Source organism: Aotus nancymaae, unplaced genomic scaffold (genome assembly GCF_030222135.1).
Source record: "Aotus nancymaae isolate 86718 unplaced genomic scaffold, 86718_ANA_hifiasm-v0.15.2.pri h1tg000067l, whole genome shotgun sequence".
Lineage (NCBI taxonomy): Eukaryota > Metazoa > Chordata > Mammalia > Primates > Aotidae > Aotus > Aotus nancymaae.
The window spans coordinates 33,130,625-33,158,327 of record NW_026988482.1 but is presented as its reverse complement, the minus strand read 5'-3'; the positions used below and the strand labels follow the sequence as shown (position 1 = coordinate 33,158,327).

General features: G+C 51.8%; 2 protein-coding genes across 8 annotated transcripts in view; both read left to right on the top strand.

Annotated features, from left to right (window-relative positions):
- FAM3D (FAM3 metabolism regulating signaling molecule D) overlaps nt 1-6,923 on the top strand; it is a 32,612-nt gene extending 25,689 nt beyond the window's left edge. For all 7 annotated transcript variants that reach the window (XM_012462827.3, XM_021672379.2, XM_012462824.3 and 4 more), the window contains 3 exons: nt 3,674-3,758; nt 4,471-4,597; nt 6,503-6,923. In XM_012462827.3, coding sequence (XP_012318250.2) covers nt 3,674-3,758; nt 4,471-4,597; nt 6,503-6,592 — 302 coding nt within the window. In that variant the 3' untranslated portion in view covers nt 6,593-6,923. The remainder of the gene's footprint in view (nt 1-3,673; nt 3,759-4,470; nt 4,598-6,502) is intronic.
- Nucleotides 6,924-14,093: 7,170 nt separating this feature from the next.
- FAM107A (family with sequence similarity 107 member A) overlaps nt 14,094-27,703 on the top strand; it is a 53,381-nt gene continuing 39,771 nt past the window's right edge. The window contains exon 1 of the mRNA XM_012462820.3: nt 14,094-14,263. Coding sequence (XP_012318243.1) covers nt 14,240-14,263 — 24 coding nt within the window. The 5' untranslated portion in view covers nt 14,094-14,239. The remainder of the gene's footprint in view (nt 14,264-27,703) is intronic.

Here is a 27,703-nt window from a genome sequence, read left to right as displayed (position 1 = left end):
GAGCCTCTTCATGTGGCAAGGGAGCTGGTGGCTCAAGGTACCTGGTATTCATTTCCACGGGAGGCACCCAGAAAGAGGTGCGGTGGGGGATTGAGGGTCTCCTGCTGCTTTCGAAACTCCTTCTGGGCGTCTCAGGTGGGATCTCCCAGACTCAGATCCTAAGACAGGGATTCAAGAGCAATGCTTATTTAAGAGGTGAACTCAGGAAATGTCGGTAGGGGAGTGGGGAGCAGACAGGGACAGGCAGGAAGCCAATGCAGACTATGTTACTGAGCCATTTAATCAAACTTGGAACCCTGGAGGCAGTGTGGAATACATGCCCCAGAGATCTCCCAGAGAAGCGAGGGGACGGGGTGCCCATGCCTCTAATTCCTTGGCATGCACTTCTGGCCTGCCCTCAGGGCAAAGTGAACTCTGGAGGCTGGAGAGGACCTTGAGGCAAAGCAATGCCATTGTTGATGTCACTGCAGTGCTATAGATGAGGGCGTGTGGCCCATCAGCCATACACACTCAAGCTCTGCTAGGTAAAGGTACTTTATTTCAAGGTCACAGGGATCTCTTGTGGACCCAAGGACAGGACGGGGCTCCTTTCTGGACCTTAGACTCTGAGCTCTCCGCATCTTTTGGCAGACGCTTGTCTTCTCTCTGCACCCACATGCTTTGCAAGTTTCTCTGTGCACACAACTGCCCCTTAGCAAGTCACTGCCCTCCTTGCCTTTAGCATGGCTGGGCAAGACAGGCCACTGACCTAGCTATGCTGAAATCCCGGGCATCTAAGTTCCCACCAGCAGCCTCCTCACCAACCAGCCGCTTATGGGCAGGGGTGGAACCCTGACCCAGCATTCCCAACAGCTTTCAAAATGTAGCAGGATCAATTTCAGGCCGTCTGCCACTCTTGCTGCCCAGCTGCTTACCCGCCTCCCTCCAACACAGGAGGCTCAACAAGGAGTGACAAAGCAGCAGGCAGCATAGACCTGGGCCCTGCAGGGACTGGTTTCCATCAGAGGGGGTGTCAGAGCCCAGGTGGACGCAATTTCCCTTTTGTATCCCTGAGACCACAGGGCATCTCTGTGCTCGGCCATCCTGGGATGTACAGCATGTGTGACCACAGACCCCAGAGAGCCCCTCACAGAGCAGAAGGGGCCAAGCTGCTGCCAAACAGCTGGGTTTTCTCTCTCCTGAATTCCTCTGCCCTTGTCTCAACCTCTAGGGAAAGCCCACCTTGCCTACACCCACCTACACACATGAGTCCAGGAGGGGTGAGAGGTACCAGGTAGCCAAAGGCAGGAAGCCCTCTCAGCTTTGCAAACAAAGGAAGAGGCTGAAAGGTGGGAGGTGGGGAACACTGGGGACATGATCTGCAGGGCCATTCTCAGAGATGGGCAGCTGGGACCCTGTCCTGGACCCAGGGCTTCATAAGGTCCCACCCAGCCCTCCTCCAGCTCTGGCCAGCTCATGGGTGAGGAGTCCACAGAGCCAGGGATGTGCTGACCTGGAGCCTGTATCAGGGCCCACGCAGGCCTCTTCCCAGGTGTGCCCCTCCCCCAGGCTTCAGACACTCCCCAGGACGGAGGCGTGACCAGGGGCTGGCTGTTGCTTGACAGGAGGGTGGTGTGGATGGAGCTTGGACAGGCACACTGGCATTTCCACATGCAGTGTGCAGGGTCCCTCCTGGTACAGGATAGAGCTGGGGACAGGGTAGCAGGAGATGGGGACAGGCCACAGGCTGAGGACCAGACATCCTACCCGGGGTCCTGCTGATGTTCAGCGTGGCCTGGGGCCGGCTGTATGATAAAGGTCCGGTCTCCAGAGTCAGAGACTTCCGACGGCATGACCTGAGGCAAGCGGCGCCTCTTGAGCCTCAGTTTCTTCATCTGTAACAGAGGCAGCCATAGGCTCCACTCCATACAACTGATGTGAGGATTAGGTGATAACCTGAAGTGACTGATGGAAGGGTGTCCAGCCTGCCTAGTCGGGGGACCCAGGCAAGCTCGTTTAGTCCTCTCCCTTCCCTCCTCTTCCTCTTCCCTTCCCCCTTCCCTCATTCCATCCAGATGTCTCGGGAGCAAGGAGATCATCTGTCAGAATGAAAAGGAAAAAAATTTTAAGACGAAACCAAGATTTAAAATGCCTTGTTATAAACTTGGATGTAGCCATGGCAGATGGGGATCCAGAAACAGAAGCATTGTGAGCAAGCGGCCCTTTCCTTCAGGAGACAACAGGAGACGATGGCTTTTTAAAGTGAGGTGATCATTAGCAGGAGGCATGATTTATTTTTTCCAAATACCCACCCTCCATCCAGGCAAGCACCAGACCATAATATCTGCTAACAACACAAAGTAACGGTGCTTTAAGGGCTCCCTCCCTCATAAAAGCTCAAGGGCCATTTCTTTAGAAGAGTGACTGTGGTGGTTGACTGGAAACCGCTGTTACTGACCTGGTTGGCAGCTGGCCTTAGTTGGGGCAGTGGCTTCTTCCCCAAGGTCCTAGGGGTCCAAACTGGAATATGAATGATCAAGGCCAGCTGTGTGGGCCTGTGACCTGGAGACAGGGCAGTCACATAGGACCCATGTTTGGAAGAATCTCACACTTGACTTGATGTTCTGCCATCATGTCTTGAAATACTTAATAATTTTAAGGCCCTGATTTTCATTCTGCACTGGGCCCTGCAAATTATGCAGCCAATCCTGCTAATAATTTTTGGTTCCACTAGAGTATGCTTACTGTATCCCCAAGGTTATTGTCACATTTGCACTTTATGAACATACTATGAGCAGGGCTATTACTCAGCCTCATTTGACAGATATAGTCTCTGCTTTAACCACTAGGATGTTTGTTCCCAAACTTCAGCCCCCTCAGGTTGGACCATATCTAGAATAACATCTGCTTTATTCATATTTTCCTTTAAATTGTGTCACTTTTTTTCTTACCTAAGTAAATAGATCTTGAAACTATATCACTGTCTTAAGTAGAAAGCCATTATCACTCATTACCCAGGAAAGGTGACCATAAAAATAATCACAATGGAAACAAATTAGCCTCTTCACAGGGAGCTGGGTGCTGATGCCTCCCCCAGGTGCTAAGCCTAGAGCTGCTGTCTGTTAAATAGAGAGCTTGGCAAGTTAGGGAGGCGTTAAAGACACACGCAGAGCCTTGCTCCTTGACACAGCTGGAGAGCTGTATTAATCGTAGATTCGAGTTCTCTCCCAGGGATCTCAGTTGTTCGAGGCCACGTGCTACACCATCTAAAGTCAGCACAGATAATCTGGATACTGTCCAGTGTAGAATGGGGTCTGGAGTATGCAAAGGGCCCAGAGCACCTGAGAGTTGACAGCACTTGGTCCCCTGAGGGGTAGGCACACAAGGGCCCTTCTACCGGTGGTGCTCACCCTCAGCTGCACGTCGCAGTCACTGGGGAACCTTTAAGTTCCAGTGTCCAGAAGCCACCCCAGATCACCTGGGTGAGTCCCCCTCACTCTGCTCACTCTGCCCTCCCCTAGGACAAGGGCTACAGGGGGCTCCACCCGGGATGTTCCTCCTCCTGGCTTCTCAGCCCAGCCCAGTGTCTGCAGGACCCAGCTGGCTCCTGCGTCATAGGGCAATAGACAAACATGAGAATGACAGGGCTCATTTCCCCTAAATCACCAGCACCGCCTTTTCCTTCCTTCCCCAGATGTTAAGCACCTGGAGAAATTCCTTAAAGAAATTCCAAAGGGTGCACTGGTGCTGGTGGCCTCCTACGACGACCCGGGGACCAAGTAAGTGGAAAACTCTACCTGCCGGGCCGCGCAGCGATGTGAGCTGAACACCTCCAAACCCTGCATGTCCTCTTCTGCTCTCTTGCCAGTGCCATTTTCTGGCAACTTATCTTAAGGAAATTATCAAACAAGGATGCAAAGAAATGTTCTAGGAGGTTCATCACAGCCTCCATTACCACTGTGAAAAACTGGAAACACTCCCCCTGTCCAGTAATAATGGCTGACTGGCTACAGAAACTGTGATATATGGTGACACAGGATATGATGTATACACAGATGAAGATAGACTCATCAAAAACAATGGGCAGAAAGCAGTTAAGGATGTGGAAAACACGGTCACCCTCTAGTGCAAGTGAGGGGAAAAACACTGCATCCAAATAGATACACTGATCAGGTCAAGGGAAGGAGGGTGAGACAGGATTTCTTAGTTACTTCTTTGCGATGCTCCATGTCTTCCAGATGAACATGTATTGTATTTGTAAACAGAGCGGTACTGTTTTAACACATCTCCAGCCCCACATGAGGCCCTTTTAGAGAGGAAGTCTTGAACCCCTCTAACCTGTCGTTCTTGAGTGCAGCCACGTTCTCTGGGCACCGCCAGGGCAGATGCTGAATGGGAAGAAGAGTGGGAACCTTGCCCCATGGGAATCCCACCACCTAATCCCCCTCAACCCATCCCTGCACCCTGATGATCCTCTCTGGTCCTCTGCAGAATGAGTGATGAAGCCAGGAAACTCTTCACCAACCTGGGGAGTTCCTACGCAAAACAGCTGGGCTTCCGGGACAGCTGGGTCTTCATAGGAGCCAAAGACCTCAGAGATAAAAGCCCCTTTGAGCAGGTGGGTTCTGGGCCACAACCCAGCCCTGTGAAGGATGGACAAGGAGCTGGGTGGTAGTAGGAAGGACAGTCACCCAGTCACCCACCAAGGGTCTTAAAAGTGGGACTGTCTGGGGAGAGGCCCCTGGTTGTCATTCACTCCAAAGGTCAGGGTGGTCTGATTGGCCAGCCCCTGGCAAGAAGCTGTCTTGGCCATTTTGCAAAAGGTGGGTCATATAAAAGTAGCCAGGTATATGGTTAAGTACCAGAAAACAAAAAGGGAAAAGGAGAACAGAGGGATGACGGGTAAGTGAGGCATGGAGGAACGAGAAGGAAGTGGAGACACGGAAGCTGTGTGATGGGGAAGGGGAGCCGGGGAAAGGGGCAGGATGCCTATCCTGTCCCTTCAGCCTCCCTGGCTGGGCATGGAGAATACCAGCAGGGAACTCAGAGGTGGGGAGGGGGCCGATGCCATCATCAGGCAAGAGGTGCCGGAGCGAGCAGGTGCGGGGAACTGTGTGCTGAGCTCCAGGGAGGGCACCGCAATGGGGATTTCTAAGCTAGAAAATGTGGGCTTGGTCTGTATGCATGTGTTTCTAAGAGAATTATTCAGGTAACCAGAAATTACCTGAACGAAGTGAAGAACACAGGAGGCCAGGGGCGGGGTGGGGGGGGTCCCAAATGTCCCATGGGGGTGCTGGGGCAGGGCCCTAGGAAGAGGCCTGAGACTGCATAGGCAGATGGTGGTGTTCTGCCCCAAAGTGTGGACTCCAGACCCAGGGGAACCGGCCAGACAGAGGAGGTGCGGGAGTGCAGGAGTGCGGGGAGCCTGGCACCACCAGCACCCGTCAGCCAGCAGCTGGCTGGGACCCAGCACCCCAAAATGAACCAAGCACCCTGATGGGACTAAGCCAATCTGTTCGCTGTCCCCATACTTGGGAGACTGGGTTTTAGACAGGCAGCGTCTAGAATCTCTTTTTTAATTCCTGAGAGTCAGCCACGATGACCCTAACAGCAAATTTTGCCATTTACATTTTTTTCTTCATAAACTAATCCTGAGCATTTTAGACACAATCCTAAGTGATTTTATTCTCTTATATACTTATTACTAGTATGGATATTTTTTGAGACAGGGTCTCGCTCTGTCACCCAGGCTGGAGTGCAATGGTGCAATCTCGGCTCACTGCAGCCTCAACCTGCTGGGCTCAAGCGATCCTCCTGCCTCAGCCTCCTGAGTAGCTGGGACCACAGGCATGCAACACCACACTCAGCTAATTTTTTTATGTTTGTAGAGACAGAGTCTCTCTGTGTTGCCCAGGCTGGTCTTGAAATCCTGGCCTCAAGTGACCCTCCTTCCTTAGCCTCCCAAAGTGCTGGGATGATAGGTGTGAGCCACTGCACCCTGCTCTTTATTATTAGTATTAATTAATATTACATTGTGGTTCTGCCACTTACCAGCCAGTGACTACAGGTGGTGACCCTCTGTGCCTCAGTTTCTCCATCTGGAGAATGGGATGTAAACAGTGCACACTCCCTAGGACCACTGTGCAGATTAAATACACAAGGCACTGCAGAACAGCTCCTGGCATACAGCAAGCACTCAAGACGTGCTAGGAGTCTTCTTTTTATTGTTGCTAGTATTACTGTTATTTGAGGTATCCTAGAGGGACACAGAGAATTTAGGAGGAGGGGCTAGATCATTCCAACAACTGGTTACCCTTTGTGGTGTGATAGCAGTAACTGGGCTCTGATCCCATCTCTGAGACCTTGAGCAAGTTGCATCCCTGCTCTGAGCCTCAGTTTCCCCATCTGTGAAGTGGGTTAATAACATCCCGCACCCCCATTTAGGTTTAGAGCGCTCTCCATGCGGGCGTGGGTTCTAAAGGGCCTCACCCACCGTCTATATTTCTCTGTCTTCTCTCTCCAGTTCTTAAAGAACAACCCAAACACCAACAAATACGAGGGATGGCCAGAGCTGCTGGAGATGGAAGGCTGCGTGCCCCCGAGGCCATTTTAGGGTGACTGTGGCTCTTCTTGTGCTTGGGGCCTTGAAGAAGCTCCTGCCTGACTTAGGAGTCAGAGCCCAGCAGGCGCCGAGGAGGAGGAGCAGAGGGTGCCGCGTGGAAGGCGCTGTCTGTCGGTCCTTGTGCGCCGTGTCGCGTTTCCCCTCCTCGGAAGCAGAACCCTCCCACAGGACACCCCACCTAGGAGACCAGCCTCAGAGGGTCCTTCCGGAACCAGCTGTCTGTGGAGAGGACAGAGTGCTTTCGTCCGGGACTGCTGACGGCCGGTCTGAGGAAGGACTGACTGCCCACAATTGAGCCCAATTAAATTTTATATTTGCTGGTTTTCAGTGAACTTTCTGATCACTCAAGTGGCCATGTTTCTCCCTGGGATTGAACTGCTCCAGACTCAGCGTGGGCCACGGGTTTGGACAGGGTGATGACAACTTCAGGCTCCTCCTTAGGCAGCTGGGAGGGAGCTGTGTTTCTGGGATTTCCCGTGGGCCTGAGAGAATCCTCGGTTCCTGCAGGACATGTGAGATGGACGGGAACGGAGGGAGCCCGGGGACAGGACGCCAGGAGTACTGTCATCACCCGCTGTCTGAAGGAGCGCTGGAGCAAGTCCAGAGCAGGAGAGGGAGAGGAGGCGGGTCTGAACCCGGCAGGAAGGAGCAGCGGGGCCGGGCCAGGCCGCGGGCTTCGGGGAAGGAGGAGCAGCCGGGCCGGGCTTCGTGCTTCGGGCTTCAGGGAAGGCAGCCGGGCCGTCTCCTCCCCAGGAGTGAACCCTGAGGCAAGGACTCAAGGGCAGCCAGTATATTTGGGAGGTGATTGTGGGAAACACCAGTAGGGAAGTAGGGAAGAGAGATGGGAAGGGAAGGAGGGGAAGGCAGCCAGTGAAGGGTGTGGTTTCAACCCAGCCATCCCAGTGGAAACTGGAGCTGACTCCCGCCTGAAGCTCTAGGAATCAGGGTAGAACCCGGCACCTTGGAGTTACTCCATCCCAGAGTGAGGGAGCTGGGGTATTTACATACCAACTCCCACCAGTGGTTTATTGAGGGCTTCTGATGTTGGGGATGATGTGAATTCCTAGGTGCTTCTTCTCTGCCCTGCCTAGGGAAGAATGGCCCTCTGTGGCTTCACAGCAAGTCCCCAGCCAAGAGAGGGCAATGCCAGCTGCTGGCAGGCTGCAGAAGCACATTGAAATGGGAAGGCCAAGGGATATGGTGCCAAGACCTGCCTGAGGTCTCTGAGAAGGGCCCAGTTCCCAGGCTGTAGACTAAGTCTTGAAAAGGGGTCATGGGGGCAGAAAACATTGCTACTCAGCCTCCCAGAGCATGTGCTGGGGACACTGCACCTCCTGGAGAAGAAGCCCTCTGCCCAAGCACAGATGCCGATGAGTGGCCTGGGACGTGCAGCTCCCAAGTCCTGGGAGAGCTTCAAATGTGCCAAGATAGCCTGGGGTAGAGAGGACAGTGTGTGGGAATCTTCCACCAGGGGCCACGGCAGCTGGGACATGGGCTACAGTTGCAGTGATATCAAAATCAAGGTCCAGGCCAGGTACGGTGGCTCATGCCTGTAATCCCAGCACTTTGGGAGGCCAAGGCGGGTGGATCACCTGAGGCTAGGAGTTCAAGACCAACCTGGCCAACATACAAAAATTAGCTGGGCACTCACCTGTAATCCCAGCTACTGGGGATGCTGAGGCAAGAGAATCACTTGAAACTGGGAGGCAGAGGCTATGGTGAGCCGAGATACATCACTGCACTCCAGCCAGGGCGACAGAGCAAGACTCTATCTCCAAAAAAAAAAAATTCAAGGCCCAAATCCTGGTGAGAGCCATGCTCAGGGTTGCCTGATGAAGTCAGAAGGGGCCCATCCAGACATCCAGTCAATTCCATCACTCCCTGCCCCACCCCACCCCAACTCACCCTCAGGGATGAAAGGAGAAGCCTGCAGGCAGCCCTGAATAACCACTTCCAACCACATCAGTAGACTACCTGGAGAAACATGGCCAGAAACCTGCTCTGGGAATGAAGGTGGCAGGAAATTTTCATTATGACCATAAACACCTTTGAGATCTTGGAAATTTCACCTTACAACAAGCAAGAGTACCTTATAAAATTTTTAAAGAACAAATAAAGACTTCTAAAGGGAGCTCATGACCAGGGACAGGGCTTGTCACTGAGGTCGACAGGCCTTCAGGAAGCCAAGAGGGCTCTTGGCAGCGGCCACTATTTTAAGAAGACATGGGGTGGCTGCCTGGTTGAAGAGAAGACACATGGACTTTTCCAGAAACTGCACTACACAACATTTCAAAGAAGATTGAGAACATGTCAACTGGCTCAATCAGAGAATGCAGGGACGAGTCCCAGGTCCCTTTCCCAGATTTTGCTGCTAATGGTCAGTCTGAACTCTTCTCTGGAGCACTGCCCTTAGGCTACTCATACCTTCTTTGAGCACAAGTGCAAAGAAGACAGACTAGGAGGCTCTTAACGTGTACCCTACCGCAGGATGCTCCTTAGCTGATGACTGGAGGCTGCGGGAATGTGAAAGGCCAGCTCCTTGTCTTGGGGCGTGATGACCATGAGGTGCAGTTTACACTCCAACATTCCCAGAGGGATCAGGCGGGAGCTGGGACTTGGCCTGAAAGTGTCCCTTTTTGCTTGCCTCCTTCCCCTTCCCCATCCTGCACCTCCACTTCCTTACCAGTGTGCCCAGGAGCCAGTCCTTAACAAATCCCCTGGGTGACAATCCCTATCCCAAAGTGGGATCCTAGGGGACCCATCCTAAGAGAGGTGGTGGGCACAGCCAGCTGGATGGGACTGGGATGGGAGATAAGACCTCCAGGTCTGCAGGAATTGTTGTCATAAAAGGGGTCCGTTCTCAAGGAGAAAGAGCTCAGAGTGGGGGAGCTGCACTTCCCACTGCCACGTGGAGCCCATGGAAGAGGCCACGTGCTGTTCCACACCAGGGAACACGAGGCGGAGATTAGCAATCATGCCCCCCTCCAGCCTCCCCCTCCTTGACAAGGCATAGGCCTCAGGGGACACATCCTCAGATGTCCAGAATAAGCCAGAAGAGAAGCTCAAGTAGCCATTGTTGTACCCCCACAACCCACTAAGGAGACTGACTGCATTCTTGAGCCAGCCACACTAGGCGCCCCCAGAGGTGGGTGTTACAAAAGTGGCAAGGACATTGTGGCCACTATAGGGACCCCCAGGTCAGCTCAAGCTGTAGAGAGTTGGGTCTTTATCAGAAGGAAGTCACTTTTATCACTCAGCAAGCAGTTATGACTCACTGGCTATGTATCAGGAACCCAATAGGCTTGGGGATACTGCAGTGAAGAAAACCTAGCACCATTCCTGCTGTTTAGCAGATATAAATCCAGAGGGGACATGGTTTGGCAAGGGGAAAGACTGCTGGACCCTTGCCCCAGCCTTGGGGGATCCAGGAAGGCATCCTGGAGGAAGCACCACCCATGCTGAGCCCTTGGGAGCATGTAGGAGCTCGCTAGGCAAAGAAGGGAAGGAAGAGCATGTCAGGCCAGGGAATAGCACGAACAAGATTTGGAAGGGGCAGAGGCTGGGTGACAGGGCTGACTGGGAGGTGAGAGCCCGAGGGGCCTTGTGAGCTGGGTAGAGGGCTTGGACTTTGTCCCAGGGCAGGGGACACACTGGGAGCAAGGTGACAAGATCTACATATTTTGAAAATTCCTTGCTGCTGTGTGAAGGAGTGGAGGAAGGGAGGCCAGTGAGGAGGCTGCTGTATCATCCAGGGAGAGAGAGAGGGTGGTGGCCCAGACCAGGGGCCTCTCCCGGGGATCACCAGAACGTGAAATGGATAAGACTTGGGACTCATTTTCTCACTGAGGTCGACAAGCCTTCAGGAATCTCTGCAAGCTAATCGTGGCCTCAGAACTGGAGGCTTGGATTTGCCTCCCCACTCCCTGCCAGTGTGCCTCCCACCCACCCAGGAGTGAGGATAGGCCTATGAGGGGTAGGGCCACAGGGAGAGCTTTCCAGAAGCTGTAATTCTGGTCCTCGCCAGTAGGTGGTGGCACAAGCTAGAAAGGGAAGGGTGGCAAGGTCTCCTCGCCCACCCACCCACCTCTTGGGAAAGGCTGTTGTGCCTAATGAACTCATTACCTGGGCCTTCCCAATGGACAGTGGACTTATCTTCAGCCTTGCCCATAGTGTAGCAAATGCAGCACCTCGCTTCTACAGAGCACTGCAGTTTTCCAGATGTTCTGCTCAGAGCTTTACATGAGTTACCTCATTTCATCCTCGTAGCCCCCACATTCACGGGATGGGAACCATTGTTATCTTCTTCTACACGGGAGGAAGATGAGGCTCAGAGAGGTCAAGTGACTTGTCCAAAGTCACATAGATAAGGAGTCTCAGAATAAGGGCTGGAATTCCAGTCTGTCTCCAACATTACATGAAACAGATATGTTTGCCCTAAACCTCTCAGGTAAACAGGATTTCTCCTGTCCTCCTCCTCTTCTCCTCCCCACCCTCCTCCCCCTCCTCCCCTCCTCCCCTCCTCCCTTCCTCCCCTCCTCCCTTCCTCCCCTCTTCCCCCTGCTCCTAAATGCCGCTGAAGCCTTTTGAAGATTGCACAGAACCTCGGAGTTAGCATTTCCAACAATTGCCTTCATTGCTTTGGAAGAGGTGCAGAAGAACCGGGTTCGAGGGATTCAGAACTCCTCTTTGTAAAGCCCAAAGCCCCCCTCACACTTTGTAAGTCTTACTTCCTTCTATTAGCTTGTGGGTCAAGAAGGAACAGATGTTTGCTCTCATTGTGCAGATGGAGAAAGAGAGGCTGAGTGATGTCCCCAGCCCACAGTGAGATGGGACAAAGCTGGGTCTAGAACACCTGCTCCTTGGTCCTTTACCACCAGCTGTCACTCCATAAATCATCTGTTCACATATTCCAAGTACTGCCTCTGTGCCGGGCATAGTGCTGGGCCCTGAGCCTCCACCCCATCCCTCCTGCCCATGCCATGAGGCCTGAAGGTTGCATTTCGGGCCGTGATCCTGCCAGGGGCCGGGCTTCAGAGCCCAGTCACAGGCTCCATCAGCCAATCAGCCAGGCTGTCACCGCAGCACTAAGCCATATTTCAGCAGGACTCCAAGCAGATGGAAAAAAAATTAATAAATGTGTAAAATTCATTCTCTCTCCTCCCACCCCACCAAGAGTCAAGCTGGTGGATAATTATGGGATGGCTGCCAAAGGAGTTTGATCTTCCGCATTGACTTAGAGCATTTTTACTGCTCCATCTGACAGCCAATTGAGTCATTTCCCTTTACAATTTTGTGGACTTTCTCTTTTCTGCAGGAAGTCCGAAACTGCAATCAGGCCACAATTGGAACAGGGAGAAAATGAGTGTGGAGCAGCCGAGGGAGGCAGGGGCTGAACCCAAGGGAAGGGGCAGAAGGAAGAAGCCACGTGTTTGGAAGGGTCATGGGTATTAGAGGAAATACGGTAACTTCAATAACAGTATTAAGAAGTGCCATGCAGTGAGCACTTGTGATGAGCTGGGACTGTGCTAAGCACTCGATCAGCTTAGACTACTTCATTTAATCCTCCATCATGTATTCTTCCACTAATATTGCTCTAGACCCAGGAGGTAAACTGAGGAGCAGGACAGACCAGGCTCTGGCCTTTGTGGAACTGTCATTCCAGGCTGAGGAGACAGACAGTCAACACAGAAGTCATATCATTTCTTTGTTGATGAGTGCTACGACAAAATAATAAACAGAGAGCCTGGGAACTGCTTTGCAGAAGGTGTCAGAGAAAGCTTCTCTGAGGAGCCTGAAAGATAAAAAGGAGAGAATCATGCAAATATCAAAATATGAAATATGAGAAGCAGAGGGGAAGTTGGGGAGGGAACATCCCACGCAGAGAGAGTAGCAAGTGCAAAGGCCCTGGGAAGGGGAAAGGTGCTATGACCCAGAAACTGCCAGGGAGAGGGAGGAGAGGGAACTGAGGTTCCAGCAAGGCCATTTGTCAGACCTTGTGGACCTGGGAGATTTTGTTCTCTTGGCAAGGCTGAACAGAAAGCCTAATTCTTGACCCTCCACCAGCTGCAGTTCCATGAGGCATCTGTGCGTGTGCCAGGCACCATGCTAGAGAAAAGGAAAGGGTGGCAAGCTTTCCCGACCCGCCCACCTCTGGGGAAAGGAGGGTGTTGTGCTTAGTGAACTGGTTATCTGGGACTTTCCAGTGGGCAATGGACTTATCATTTGTGTTCTTAACGGCAGCACCTAACTTCTCTGAGGAATTGTTCGCTAGATGCTCTGCTCACCCTCACAGCCCCAGGCAGTGGGGGCATGTGTTACCCCACTTTGGTGAAGCGACAGATTATAAAACAGGGAGTGATGGCCAGACACAGTGGCTCACACTTGCAATCCCAGCACCTTGGGAGGCCAAGGCGGGCAGATCATGAGGTCAGGAGTTCAAGACCAGCCTGGCCAATATGGTAAAACCCTGTTTCTACTAAAAATACAAAAATCAGCTGGGCTTGGTGGCGCACACCTGTAATCCCAGCTACTCGGGATGCTGAGGCAGGAGAATCACTTAAACCTGGGAGGCGGAGGTTACAGTGAGTCGAGATTATGCCACTGCACTCCAGCCTGGGCGACAGAGTGAGACTCCATCTCAAAAACAAACAAGCAGGGAGTGACATGTTCTGATTTATGCTTTCACAAAATGATGGCTTCAGCTGCACACACACCTTACTTCATTTAGCCCTGTGCAGTGGGAGTGCTTGTCTCACACACACACACACACACACACACACACACCCACACCGTGCCCCAAGGCCACACAGCTGTCAGGGGCAGAGCCACAGTTCAAGCCCAAGGTTTCTTCAGGCTTAACCTCTGCTACAAGCTGGCATCGCAGAGAAGGAAGGGGCTGGCAAATGAGGAGGAGGGTGACTGCCGGGGGCACTTTAAGAACTTGGCCCCAGACCTGGAATCCGGCCTCCAGATATTTTCTTGGCCTGAGTCCAGACCAGCTGGCCTCCAGCCCTCCCAGGCAGTCTGCTGCCCAGGCGTCTGCTCTCAGAGTTCCTGCTGTGGGAGAGCCCCAGACCCCAAGAGTCTTCAAAGGTCTATTATTAATGGGGCTGGCCAGCCAAAGCTGACATCCCTACGCAGCCCTCCCAGAGCTCTGCACCTCAGCCAGTCCCCGGCCTCCACTGTTTGGCCCTGTCTGCTGAGCAGTGCCTAGCAAGGCAAGAAGGCCAAGTCCTGCCCACGGGGCCAGCCAGAGGTCACCCGCCACACCTGAGCTACCGGTGTGTGATGAGAGGACTGCCCTGCGTCTTCCCCCCTTTCCCAGCTGCCTCAATTTCCCTTCCTGAGAGAGGCAGCGTTCTGGGAGGTGAGGAGCTGCAGGGACCCAAGAAAGGCATGGGAGCCGCCTGGGGACACTGGCCCCTCTGTCAGGATCAATCGCCCTAAGCCTGTCTGAGGCGCTCTGGGCTTAGGAGCAGCTGTGAAAGCCGCCTTTGTGCCGGAGAGAATGAGCCGCAAGAGGACAGGGGGCCCTGGCCCCGGGAGCCCCTCAGGCCCTGGCTCCTGAGATCCACGCCAGCAGGAAGGACCCCAGCCTGGTCCCTGCAGCCCACCCAGGCCTGGTGCCCACCTTGTGCCATGGGAGCAGCCCAGGGGAAGAAGGTAGGAGCCCCCAAGTGTCCTGTTGGGGCCCTGGACATGGGAAGGGAAACTGGACCTAGCAAGTGGGAGCCCCGACCCACCTACCCTGGAGCTTCAGCTGGCACTGCCTACCAACCCTCCTCCTGGCACTCACAGCCAAGATGTACAGCTAGAAAGCTGGCGGAGGCTCAGGGCAAAACCAGCATCCTATCTCTCCATCTCTAGGACAGACTTGGGGATAGCCGAATCTCTCTGGCTCCCTGGTATTAGCCACACACATCTCTACTTCCCTGAGTAAAAGCTCCCAGGGTACCCCTTCCCCACACCCCAGGAGAGTGTCTGACGCAGGTGGATACAGGGGAAAGATCTTAAACTTATTATGATGATTATTAAAAGTTGGCTAACCAGCTGTTACCAGTTGTAGGGCAATGGGCAAGTTATTTAAGCTTTCTGTACCTCATTTCCTCACCTGTAAAATAGGGCCAATAATAATCACTACCTTGGTAAATCTTTGTGAAAATTATATGAATGAAAGTGTTTAGAACACTGCCTGGCACTATGTAGAGGCTCTGCTCCTTTGTTAGTAGAATTTGATTCATGTTATTATCCCTCACCCTCTAAGCCTGAGCTCTCAGCTGGAGGTTTGTAGACAGCACTGCCTGAGCAGTGTTTCTGGAAATGCACTCCTTGAACCCCTGCATCAGCATCGTGGGGTGGGGAGGAGGAGAGAGTTTGGGAAACAGTCACTTTCTCGGGGCCCATCAGACCTCCCGGATCAGTAGGGGCAAAGAGGGGAGGGGCCTGCATGTATTCACCAGCTCTGGGGATTGTGGGATTGTGGGATTGTGGCACGGGAGCTCACTGCTCTCCACCCACAACCCAGTACTCCCACCCCGGGGCGTGGTCAGGCTGCGGCGTCCCAGCTCCACCACCCACCTACTGTGGCAAGGACCTGAACCCCGCTGGACCTCAGCTTCTTGTCTGTAAAATGGGGCTGGTACCTGCTTTGTGGGAGGTTCAGTAAGATGATGCCTGTGAATGCTTAGTGCAGCGCGCTACCCGACGCCCAGAGGGTCCCCGATAAACAGGGGACTCTGATCTTCAGACAACTAGGGATGACCTATTCCATCAAGGCTGAGACACTCAGGGAAGAAGTCATTTCCTAGCCAGGGTCATGCAGCTAGTGCAGGAAAGAGCAGGGTGGTGGTGGTGATTTGGAACGGAGAGCTTCATTTCTCATAAAGTGTTGCAGCCTGCAGGGCGGCCATTCCGACAGGCCGGGAAACATGGCCTCTGGCCAGAAGCCAGAAACTGACACTTTGAGGAAGAGGCAAAGGGAATTGAAATGTATGCTGAGCACTGTGGCCAAATATACATATTCAGTAAGCTGTGGGGGGGAGTCGTGCGTATTTACGAAAGGAGAAACGTGTGTACGCACAGCTGAGCTTCATGCCGCTTATGGGCCCCGTGTACAAAAAAGTGCTGGCCTTAGTGTGATCGGAGGGTGGAATTTTCAGCCCTCTGATGTCAAAGGTGAAGCAGGGGGCATGAAAACCCTCACTGTGCATCCTCTGCAGACTGGTTAGAACCGTTCCATGATTGGTGGTCTCTTATCAAGAAAGAATGCTAGTGGGTTTTTGTGTCAAAACCGTAAAAGGGAGGGGCAGCTGGTTCAAATCAGCATGGAGTCTTTTGAAAAGGCCGGCTTCTGTTTAGCTCTTAGGGAAGAAAGTCTAATGGAGGTTATCAAGGAACAGGGCACCACAGGGAGCGTGCGACCTCCCATCCTGCCATGGCCAGAAACTCAGTTTTCAAGCTTTCTCTGGGGTCCCCTTGGTCAAGAGGGGGTCCGTTCAGTCACTTGTGGGGGTTAAAGTTTTATTTTTATTTCTCATTTTTATTGGGGAGGATTTTGACCCCACTCTGCTTGATGCCAAACAAGCCAGCCCATCCCACCCTTCCTGGTCCATAGCCCTGTCCACGGCACCTTCATCGACCCCCACCTCAACCTCCCACAGAAGGCTGTTGATCGGGCACCTGCTGCCCTGTGCCAGGGTCTGTGTGGAGCTGGAGCCAAGGATGAGGAGACACAGTCCCTGCCCTTGAGCCCGTCCCTGTCAATTGCAGAGACTGACAGGCAAGCAAACAATAGTCAGGAGTGTGTGTGACAGTTGAAGCAGAGAGGACTGAGCACATGACCCCTGGGCCAAGAGTGAAAACACAACGTTGTTGTGTCTATTCCTCTTAGGCAAGGTCTGGACTTTGCTTTTAGATGAAGTCACCTTTGTTCCCTGAGGAGTGTCAGGAGCATGGGTTTTGCCTAGAATTCTAAGCCCACACTGGCAGAGGATGGAAGGGATCACGTGGTTGGTTGAGGCCAACCAGAGCCCACCCTTAGAGTCGGAGATCCGTCCCCTAATGGCATGGCTGCTGCTCAATGGAAAGGAGGGTGGGTGCTGGACATTTCGTTGTCACGGCCCCCATGGAGGAGAGACGGTGTTCTCTCCAGCTGTGGGGTGGGCAGAGAGAATGGAAGAACACTGAAAGGGTCGAGGGTGTGACAGATGGACCACTGAGCCAGGAGTCAAAACACAGACATCTTTGCTTCTGTTCTTCGTAGGCAGGGCCTGACCTTTCCTTGGACTTGGCATTTTTTTAAATCTGCCACTATCAAGGGTACCAAAGGGGGTACCCTGGCCACTGTCAGGGCTTTTGCAAGAAGGTATTTTAACACACGGAAGCAATGCCTCTAACACTGTTTGGAACATTCCAGAAGCTTCAACAATTGACCAGGTGGGCATGCATTGATACTGGAGAGATGAGTGCAAGCCAGATGTCTGGATGGGGGCCACATTTTAAGCCAGCATTACTCAGCAAGGCCACAGGTCCTGGGGCAGCAATGGGTTCAAGAAAAGCACCCTCCATGGGCCTCAGACACCAGCCAGTTCACAGAGACCAACAGAGTGTGGGCGCCCCGTCCTCCACGCCAACCAGCAGCAGCCAGTGCCCTCCCCAGGAGAGAGGACACAACCACAAGCTTCCAGAGGCTACCCCTGCACAAGTCCAACACCCCAGGCTGCGATCGTAGTGCCACCCTTAAAGGGGCTACTTAAAAAAAAATGTTTCCGAGCACAACTCGCATGCACTGCTGCTTCTGCACCAATTCACTCATTCAATCTTCAAACAGCTCTTGGATGTGGAGAGTTTCATCACCCAGAAATCCAGAGGCACGGAGAGGTTAAGCAAGAGGCTCAAGGTCACCCACCTAGTCAGGGTGGAGTTAACATTTGACCCAGGCCGCCCTAAGAGGCTGGCCTCTCAAACAGCAAACCCCACTGCTGGCGCTTCTGAAGGTGGAAACAGCTGTGCGCATATCCCACCTGGAGCCGCTGTCGGGGCATCTCATTTAACCCCTCTGAGCCTCAGTTTCCTCAGCTGTCAAACGGCATGATGATTTGCCTTCCGCAGTAGGCTGGGGCGAGGTGCCCGGCGCCCAGTGCGTGTGTGGGGAACAGCACGTGGTCCTGTTGCTGCTGCTCCAGAGGCTGCAGGTGGAGCTTCCGCAGGGCAGGAGGCGGCAGCACAGCCCCCTGGAGGCTTCTACACTTGGCTTTTGTTCTCTAAAACGTTTCTCCAAACCCAGCACCATCCAGGTTTTTCGTGGCCCTGAAAGAGTCCTGTCCTCTGAGCCTGTTGTTTACCAAGACACTCGTCGCTTTGCATTTGTCTTCATTAAAAGATAGTTGCCTTGACTGAAACAAAAGGGGAAAAAAATAGAAGCGCTATGGCTAAATTTAATGAATGGCCTGAAAGGGCGTGTTCATTCTGACGGAGCCCAGAGGCACGCATCTGGCTGTGTCCTGCTGACTCCCTGAGCAATTTTCCCCTCCAATGATGGATGGTCCTGCCTGGTGCTCGGGGCCACCCAGCCCAGCAGAGGATTCCAGCTCGATGGGCCCAGCTCAGTGATGCATCAGGACCTCATCAGGAGGCCCTCGCAGCCCGTGCCAGCCCATCACCCCCACTCTGCCCACTGCCTCAGATGGCTTCTCTGAGGGCAGTGGAGCCTCACACCTCACTCCTGGGTGCTGTGGGGACTCCACAACTGGGTTCCCAAAGGACTCCTGGACCCACAGTGGGAGGCTGGAGGACAAGAGGAGAAATGTGTCAGGAACTCATGAGGGTGAGGAAAAAGTACCCCCTAAACAAAGGCAGAGCCCTCTTCCTGCCCAGCAGCCTCCCCACTGGGCCCTGGTCTCCAGGATCATTCTGGCCTCTCCACCTTCGCTCCCTCCATCTGCCTGCCCGGAACCCCTCCCGGCTTCTATCCACTGCCAGCACTTCCCTGTGTTCCGGCCTCAGGACTTGCCCCACCTGCTCTTGTGAGTCTCTGACCACAATGTGAATTGAATTCCAATTGCACTGACACATATTCCATCCCAAGGTGTGAGGGAAGATGATGAAAAGGAAGAGGAGGGATGTCAATTATCAGTCACTATGCTAAATGCTTTTTTTGGGGGAAGGGGTACAGAGTCTTGCTCTGTCACCCAAGCTAGAGTGCAGTGGCACAATCTCAGCCCACTACACCTCCGCCTCCCGGATTCAAGCGATTCTCCTGCTTCAGCCTCATGAGTAGCTGGGATTACAGGTGCACATCACCACACCCAGCTAATTTTTTGTATTTTTAGTAGAGATGAGGTTTCGTCACATTGGCCAGGCTGGTCTTGAACTCCTGCCTTCAAGTGATCTACCCACCTCGGCCTCCCAAAGTGCTGGGATTACAGGTGTGTTTCCCTGTGCCTGGCCCTAAATGCTTTTTCATGCTGTGCCTCCAGCATGTCCACAGCCCAGCAAAGTAGAGGCTGCTGCGCCCACTTCATGGATGGGCACCACTCAAAACTGCTCTGCCCTTCATGCCAAGTCCAGTAATTACTTGCCTGGGCCTCAGTGCAATTCCCAAGACCTTGCCTCACCTGACACTGAGCTAGGCATATAATCCTCACAAATGCCCCATGAAAGGGCTAACACTCTCATGCCCATTTTACAGGTCAAGACACTGAGGCTCAGAGGTCATAAGTAAGGAAGTGGCAGGGCTAGTGGTTGCACTGAGCTGTGCCTAGCCAGGCAGCCCTCTCTTGGGCAGGCCAGGCACATTGCATCCTGAGCTCCAGTTCCCCCCACCACCCTGCAAACCTCATAATGCAGATGAAGAAACTGAGACACAAGCTTCAGAGTCGAGGTTGTTCGGAAAGTATCCAGACTCAGGGAGAAGAGGCCTGGGGCCAAGTGAGGCTCTGGCACTCTCTGGGTGATGTTTAAGCTTTGCTTTCCTGCTCTGTAAAATGGGGATAAAAACAGTACCCACTTTAATATCATCAGTGTCAGAACTAAATGATCAAGTTCTTGACGTGCCTGGATGCATTCTTCCCCTTGGGTCTCAGTGTCCCCATCTGGGAACAGAGAGGTTTGGATTAAATGATTCCCAGTGCCCTCCCCAACCATGGTAAAAATGACAAACTCCAATTTTCTTTTGAGGAGGGGTGGGTGCCTTTCTGGACCTTATAGCTGAAGAGATGAGTTGAGCCCAGGAGTTTATGACCAGCCTGGGCAACATAGTGAGACCCCATCTCTACAAAAAAAGAAAATTTAATTAGCCGGGTGTGGTGGCACACCTGTAGTCCCAGCCACTCAGGAGGCTGAAGCAGGAAGATTGCTTGAGCCCAGGAGGTTGAGGCTACAGTGAGCTATGACAGAACCACTGCACTCCATCCTGGGTGACAGAATAAGATCTTGTCTCAAAGAAAAAAAAATCACAACTACGTTTCTGCCTCAGACTCTTTGATCAAGGAGAACATTCTTTTTTTTCTCTTCTTTCTTTTGCTAATTATTCAAAATAGAGTTGAAAGAGAGAGAAAGAGAAAGACAGAGAGACACAAAGACACAGAGACAAAGACACAAGAGGCAAGGCACAAAGAGAAAGTCCGCCAGTAACAGAATTGAAAAAACTCCAAACCTGTCACCCTGACTTTGCCCCCTGCCCCAACACCCTCCAGGCGCCCACCGGGGCCCTTCATCACTCCCAGATGTTCTAAGACCTCAAGAGAGGAAGAGGTCACAGGGGGCCAAGATGGCTGCTTTCCCCCATCCTCCGGGCCTCAGGGCCAAATCTCATTTCCCAGATAGTAGAGAGAAGGAAATCATTTTAATTCTTTTTAAATGAACTATTAATCCACCTCCTCCTAGTCCAGTCTTCCTCATGCACGAATAAGAAATAAAATATTCGACTCAGAGGCCCTGAATGAGGGACCCTGGGCAAGATGGCCTCCCTCTCTGGGCTCCACATCAAAGCAGGGAAGGTAGCTGTGTTGTTCACTGGTTTAGGAGTAAAGTGAGGCAGGGGAGAAGAGAGGGCAGCAATAGTCATTCTTCGTAGGGCCAACTCGACCCCAGGTGTAGAACCAGGGCCTCATGTGAGCAGCATCGCGGGCTTCTCTGAGCAGCCTGGCATGGGTAGCTTTCCCCATTTCACAGCCTCGAAGGGCTCAGACAAGATCGCACTGTGCAAAAGCAGGTTGGTGCTCAGATTCCTACAGGTGCACCAACAGCCAAGGCCGTGCGGAAACCTCGCACAGCACAGCCAACCTGGGCCTACACCCTTCAGCCTCACTCGGTCCTTCCCATCTGTAAAATGGGCACTTCCTGATCATACACATAAGAATGCCTTCTAATAATTGAACTTCCATGGAATCCCCACCACAAACCCAGCCACAAACGTATCGGTGTCCCCATTTCACCAAAGCAGGTTGAGTTCATGGCTCAAGTTCACAGAGCCAACAAGTGTCAGAGCTGGGACTTGAACCCCAATACTTCTGGCTCCACAGCCCACGTTCTCTCGACTTGTTTTTCAAGCATCAGGATTGAAGCTGTTCATCTCAAGCCAGAATAAATCTTCACCTTTTGCAAGGCAGAGTTAATAGCAGGCAGTGGCTCCAGTCCCCCGGGAGCAGCACCAAAGAGAGGCCTAAAGTTCAGGAGAATTTAATTTCTATCTTGAAAGGCTTTGGAGGTGGGGCAGGAGGGACCAAATCAAAAGCCGGCTTTCTTGCAGGCAGAAACCCAAAAACGCAGCTCCCTCCCTGGGCCCCGGGATCAGCTTTCAGAACATTGTGTCTCCCAAACCAACATGAACAAGGGGCTTTGTGTAAGTGAGAGATCAGATCTCAGGGCCTGGGGTGGAGAGAAAGGGCGAGGAGCTGGAACTTTCTTTTTCATCTAAAATCTAAGATTACAGAGGCTGCCCTGGGGAAGCTGGAAGAGCCTGGCTTCATCTAGGTGACATCCCGCTTCTCAGGAAACTCAGGACGGGGCCTGAGGTGTCCCATAGGGATAATGTCACATCCGGAACGTGCAGGAACTCAGAACTCAGCCATAAACGAGGTGGTGTCTGCCCTTTTGCGGGACCACCCGGAGATTTGTCTCTACCCACCTGAGCTCTGGGAACAGCTTGGGGTCATTCTGGGATGTATGCTGTGGTGCACGTTGAGGAAGAGGCTGCCATTGAGACCTGAAGGCCCTGAACCGGCCAGCGTCTGTGAAGGTCCCATGATGACTCTGCAATCACGAGCAGGCCCTGTGAAGTGACACGTGTTTCCTGGGGTGGCCAGAACAAATGTCCAGAAACGGGGTAGCGGAAAACAACAGATTACTCTTGCACAGTCCTGGAGGTTAGCAGCTGAAATCAGGTTGTCAGCAGGGCGTGCTCCTCGGAAGGCGCTAGGGGCATCTGTTCCGTGCCCTTCTCTTAGCCTTTGGTGTTGCCTGCAATCCACAGTGTTCTGCCCCGTCATCGTGTGTGTGTGTGTGTGTGTGTGTGTGTGTGTGTGTGTGTTCTCTTCTTATAAGGACACCAGTCAGATTCAATCAAGTTAAGATGAGGTCTTTAGGACTTGATTACGTCTTAACTTGATTATGTCTGCTTTCCAAATCTACATTTGGAAATAAAGTCACATTCACCGGTAGGGGCTAGGACTTCAACATTCCTTGTGGGGGACACAATTCAGCCCATAACAGTGACGCCTGGCCCCCTGGACCTGTGGACTTGGTGAACACTCTTCTCGGGCACCTGAAGTTCTACATTCCTTTGGCTGAGACCCATCCATCCTCTGCCAGCTGCTCTCCTGGGGCCTCAAGTCCATTGTAGCTCCTATCCAGCTGCAGTGGGTTCCCATACAGCAGAGCCAGAATGAGCTACTTTAATTCTGAATCTGACCCTCTCTTCTCCCGGGCAAAACCCTTCAAGAGCAGTTACAAGGAAATGCACAGGTCCAGCTCATCGTGCTCTGGACTCTCTACTCCAGACACCCTGAGCTTCACAGGTGTCTCTGACAGGCCCTTCTCTCCCCCAGCTCAGAGCCTTCGTCTCCACTGTTCCCTCCACCTGTGCACCTTTACCCAGGTCTCCTCACGACTGACTTCTGGCTTCAGCCCAGAGGCAGGTCTTCTCTGTCTCTGTCACCCAGGCTGGAGTGCAGTGGTGTGATCCTGGCTCATTGCAACCTCTGCCTTCAGGCCTCAAGTGATCCTCCTACCTCAGCCTCCTGAGTAGCTGGGATTACAGGCACATATTACCATGCCCAACTAATTTTTGTATTTTTTTGCAGACATAGTCTCTCACCATGCTGCACAGGCTGGTCTCCAACTTCTGGGCTCAAGTAATCCATATACCTCAGCCTCCCAAAGTGCTGGGATTACAGGTGTGAGCCACTGTGCCCGGCCTTCTCTGTCTTCCCTCCAGTTAAATCCCCCATGTTGTCCCAAGTCCCGCAGTTGCTTCACAGAGCTTGCCGCCGTCTGAAATGACCTTCTTTGGTTATTTCATTAACTGTTTCAAATCTAGCTTTCCCCCATCAGCAAGTTGGCTCTGTAAGGGCACAAGAAAATCTTTAGATTCAAATGACAATGAAAAGACCATATATTGAAACTTGGAGGAAGCGGCTAAAATGGTACTTAAGGAGAAGGTTATAGTTTTAAATGCACATAGAAAACAAGACTGAGATTTACTGAGCTAAATGTCAAAGTTACAAAGTTGGTAACAGAATAACAGAACCAATCTAAAGAATGTAAAAGTAATGACAAATTAAAATAAGCACCAAAATCAAAGAAGAAAAATACATGACATTGAAGTTGGCCAAAAGTTGGTTCCTTTAAAAAGATAACAGAGTATGATGTGCTGGCTTTCAGAAACATCTAGAAAATATTGTTGAATAAAATTGGCTTGGGCCAGACGTGGTACCTTATGCCTATAATCTCAGCACTTTGGAAGGGCAAGGTGGGCGGATCACTTGAGGTCAGGAGTTCAAAACTAGCCTAGCCAACATAGTGACACCCCATCTCTACTAAAAATACAAAAATTAGCCAGATGTGGTAGTGTGTCCTTGTAATCCCTGCTACTCAGGAGGCTGATGTGGGAGCATCGCTTGAACCCAGGAGGTGGAGGTTGCAGTGAGCTAAGATAGCACCACTGCACTCCACCAGCCTGGGGAACAGAGTGAGTCAAAAACAGCTAAAGGAATTGAATTGGCTGGGTGCAGTGTCTCATACCTGTAATCTCAGCACTTTGGGAGGCTGAGGTGGGTGGATCATTTGAGGCCAGGAGTTCAAGACCAGCCTGACCAACATGGCAAAACCCCATCTCTACTAAAAATATAAAAATGAGCCGGGCACGGTGGCAAGCACATGTAATCCCAGCTACTCAGGAGGCTGAGTCAGGAGTATCACTTGAACCCAGGAGGAAGAGGTTGCAGTGAGCCAAGATCACATCACTACACTCCAGCCTGAGCAGTAAGAGCAAAACTCCATCTCAAAAAAAAAAAGAGAGAGAGAGAAATTGAATCATTGGTGAGTTCTGTTAAACTTTAGAGAAATTCATCAGTTTAGTTTTAGACAAAGCCTTCTACATAATAGAAAATGAGGGAACACTTCCCACTTTATTTTATAATAATAAAATAACCAATATCGAAATTAAACAAGGACAATGAAAGAAAAGTAAATTACAGACCAATTCGCTCATGACATAGATTTAAAACAAAAACAAAAACCCTAAGCAGGACTCCAAAATCCGACAGCCAGGACCTGGCAGCACAGAAATTCTTTTCAGCCACATCCCACTGACACCTCCTTTCAGCCCCGAAATGGCCACGGGCTCTCCTTCCTTTGGAGCCAGAGCCAGGCCAGAGTCAGCGGAAAGTTTCAGTGGCAGATTTTCCAGGGAGCTCCCATTCAGGCTCAGCCAGGGGAACACCAGAGAGAGATTGACTTCCCCTGGCGACTGATGCTGGTCCGGTCCAGCCCACTGGCACTTCCCAGGGACAGCAGGCTCCAGGGAGTTGTGGCACCTGAAGGAGCCGGAGACGGAAGACTGTCTGAGGCAGGTGTAACATATGGACCGTGGGCAGGCCAGAAGGGCTGGACTTCCCGCCTTCTGCCTCCTGCCCAGCAGTCTCCACCATCCCAAGGCAAGGACTCGGCAGCTGTGGGCAGCTGAGCACTTGGGAGGGTTGAGCCTCCCCAAGACTCACCTCTCGCAAGGAGATATAGCCCTAGAGTATCCAATCCCAGGGAGGGGAATATCAGGGAAGGCTTCCTGGAGGAGGTGCCATCTATGCAGAGTCCCGAAGGAAGGAGCCAGGCAAAGAGGAGAGCAACAGTGTTCCAGGCAGAAAGATCTGCTTGTACAAAGGCCAGAGGAGAAAGGCCCTACTGGCACTCAGGGCACTGAGAGCAACTTGGTAAGGCCAGAGCAGCAGGCAGGAGCTGGGCAGGCCAGGACAAGGGGTGAGTGCTGTAAGAGAGAGGACACAGGGGTCAGAGGTTGATGGAGTCTGGGGAACCAGGCCAAGGAGCTAGGCATGGGAGGGCTGATGTCAGCTCACTGAAGTCACCTCTAGCACAGTGTGAGAAGCCTGAGCGGTGAAGTCATACAACCCACAATTTGACTCTTGCTCCCCTTCTCACTAGCTCTGTAACCTTGTTCACCTCCTTGACCTCCCTTAGCCTCAGCTTCCTTATCTGTAAAATGGGTCAATAATAGAATCTTCTGAGCACAGTCCTTGACACATAGTGTAAGCTCAACAAATGGCTGCTTTTTTTGTTGGTGTTATCCAGCAAAACAGGCAGTTGACTCCCTTGGGCTGGACTTCAGGGCAGAGTCGTGGCTGGCGATATGGAACCGCCGACCATCAGCAGGACGCGTCCTTCCAGAGAGGCGGTAACTGAAGCCCCAGTGGAGGAGGTAATGGGGAAGACAGCAGTAGAAACTGTTCCCTGCACGCCCTCAATTCCCACGTGGCAGGAGTGCAGAGTCAACTAGAGTTGCTTCCTAGGAGGGAAGACACCCGCATGACTGCTGGTACAATAAAAATAAACGTGACTCTGAACTGTGCATAAAGAAGACTGATAACAGGCAGGAGCGGGGGATGATAGGTGATTTGATTTTTTCCTCTTTATTTTCCAATACTTTCCACAATTTTTTTTTATTTTAAAAAGTAAACGTAGCTTCTGTCATTTTTCAAACTTTTCATATTTCATTTCTCAAATAATACATTCTTATTGTAGAAAAATGAGAAATATAACCACTGTGACACTGTGGTGTGAATCTGTGCAGATTTTCACCCTTCTACCTGGTTACCTGGGTCCTTTTTTTTTTTTTTTTTTTTTTTTTTGAGACAGGGTCTGTCTCTGTCACCAGGGCTGGAGTACAGTGGTGTGATCACAGCTCACTTCAACCTCAACCTCTCTGGCTCAAGTGATCCTCCCACCTCAGCCTCCCAAGTAGCTGAGACTATAGGTGTGTGCCACCAGGCCCGGCTACTTTTGTATCTCCTGTAGAGATGAGTTCTCACGATGTTGCCCAGGCTTATCTCCAACTCCTGGGCTCAAGTGATCTGCCCCCCTCAGCCTCCCAAAGTGCTGGGATTACAGGTCTGGGTCACTGTGCCCAGCCCAAGACATTTTTCATGGTTGCATAGCGTTCCACTGATACTAACATTCCACAGTTTTTTTGACTAATCCCTGATTTTTGGATATTTAAGTTGTTTTCATTCCTTCACATCTTAGTAGCTATATTTGGTGCAAATCCTTTATTCTTTCTTTAGGATAGATTTTTACTTTTAGGTTCATGGGTGAGTTTCTATGAAGTTGGATGCAAAATGCTGTGTGTATATCAGAATGTGTAGACTTTCAAAAGAGAGAGAGAACATGGCCTTGTCAAATCCTTAAGGAAGCTGGTTTTCCAGAGTTAAAAACCTGTTGGAAAGAAAAAAAAACCTGCAGTGTGTGACTCGTCTCCTCCCTGTCTTCATTCTCACATAGAGCAGTTCGGCAACAAACAATTTCATTTCAAAAAATAATAGTTTAGCATTTAGTTAGTAATTACTATGTGCAGAGCTCTATCCAAATACTTTACGTGCAGCATTCTACAACCCCATGAAATCGGCACTATTGTTATCCCCATTTTACAGAAGAGAAATGGCTCAGAGAAGTCAGGTGCCTTGCGAAGGCCACACAGCAGGTCAATGGGGAATCCAGGAATCAGACTCAGGCAGCCGTGTCAGAGCTCACTCTCTGAGCCACCCACTTGCCCAGGCATCACTGCCCAGTGCAGTGGATGGGGTTCCCAGAACCCAGGAAGCGATCCCTGAAGCACCATTTCCCCAGCTTCTCTCAATCAACTTGTCAAGGCTCTCTGGGCTGAGTTTCCATCAGGGACCTGCCCATAAACAGATGCTGCAGAAAATCAACAGTACCTGCCTGATTGGAAGAGCCATCCAGGTTGGGCAAGCATCATACTGGCTGGGCTGATCCTGCTGATGCCACACCAGCGACACCTCACTTGCTCATAATGACACTCTCTCTGGGAATACAGGGCCAGTTTTCAAGATTCTGCCAATCTTAGACTGGGAGTGGGGAGCGAAGGGGATGGAGTTGATGTGGGGGGGGCCCTGGGCAGGGCCTCCTTGCACATTCAGGCTTGTATTAGTTCATTCTCATGCTGCTATGAAGAAATACCCAAGGCTGGGCAATTTATAAAGAAAAAAAGTTTAATTGACTCACAGTTCCACAGGGCTGGGGAACCCTCAGAAAACTTACAATCATGGCAGAAGGCAAAGGGAAAGAAAGGCACAGGGCGACAGGAAGGAATGTGCCGATCAAAGGGAGAAAAGTCCCTCATAAAACCATCAGATCTCATGCGAGCTCACTCACTATCATGAAAACAGCATAGGGATAACTGCTCCCATGATCCAATCACCTCCCATGGGGTCTTCTCCCACGTGGATTATGGGAACTACAATTCCAGATGAGATTTGGGTGGGGACACAGCCAAATCACTGCAGGGCTTATGTCTGCAGCAGCCCAGACCAAATGCAGCATTACCTGGCCTGAAGCAGCCAACTCCACATGCCA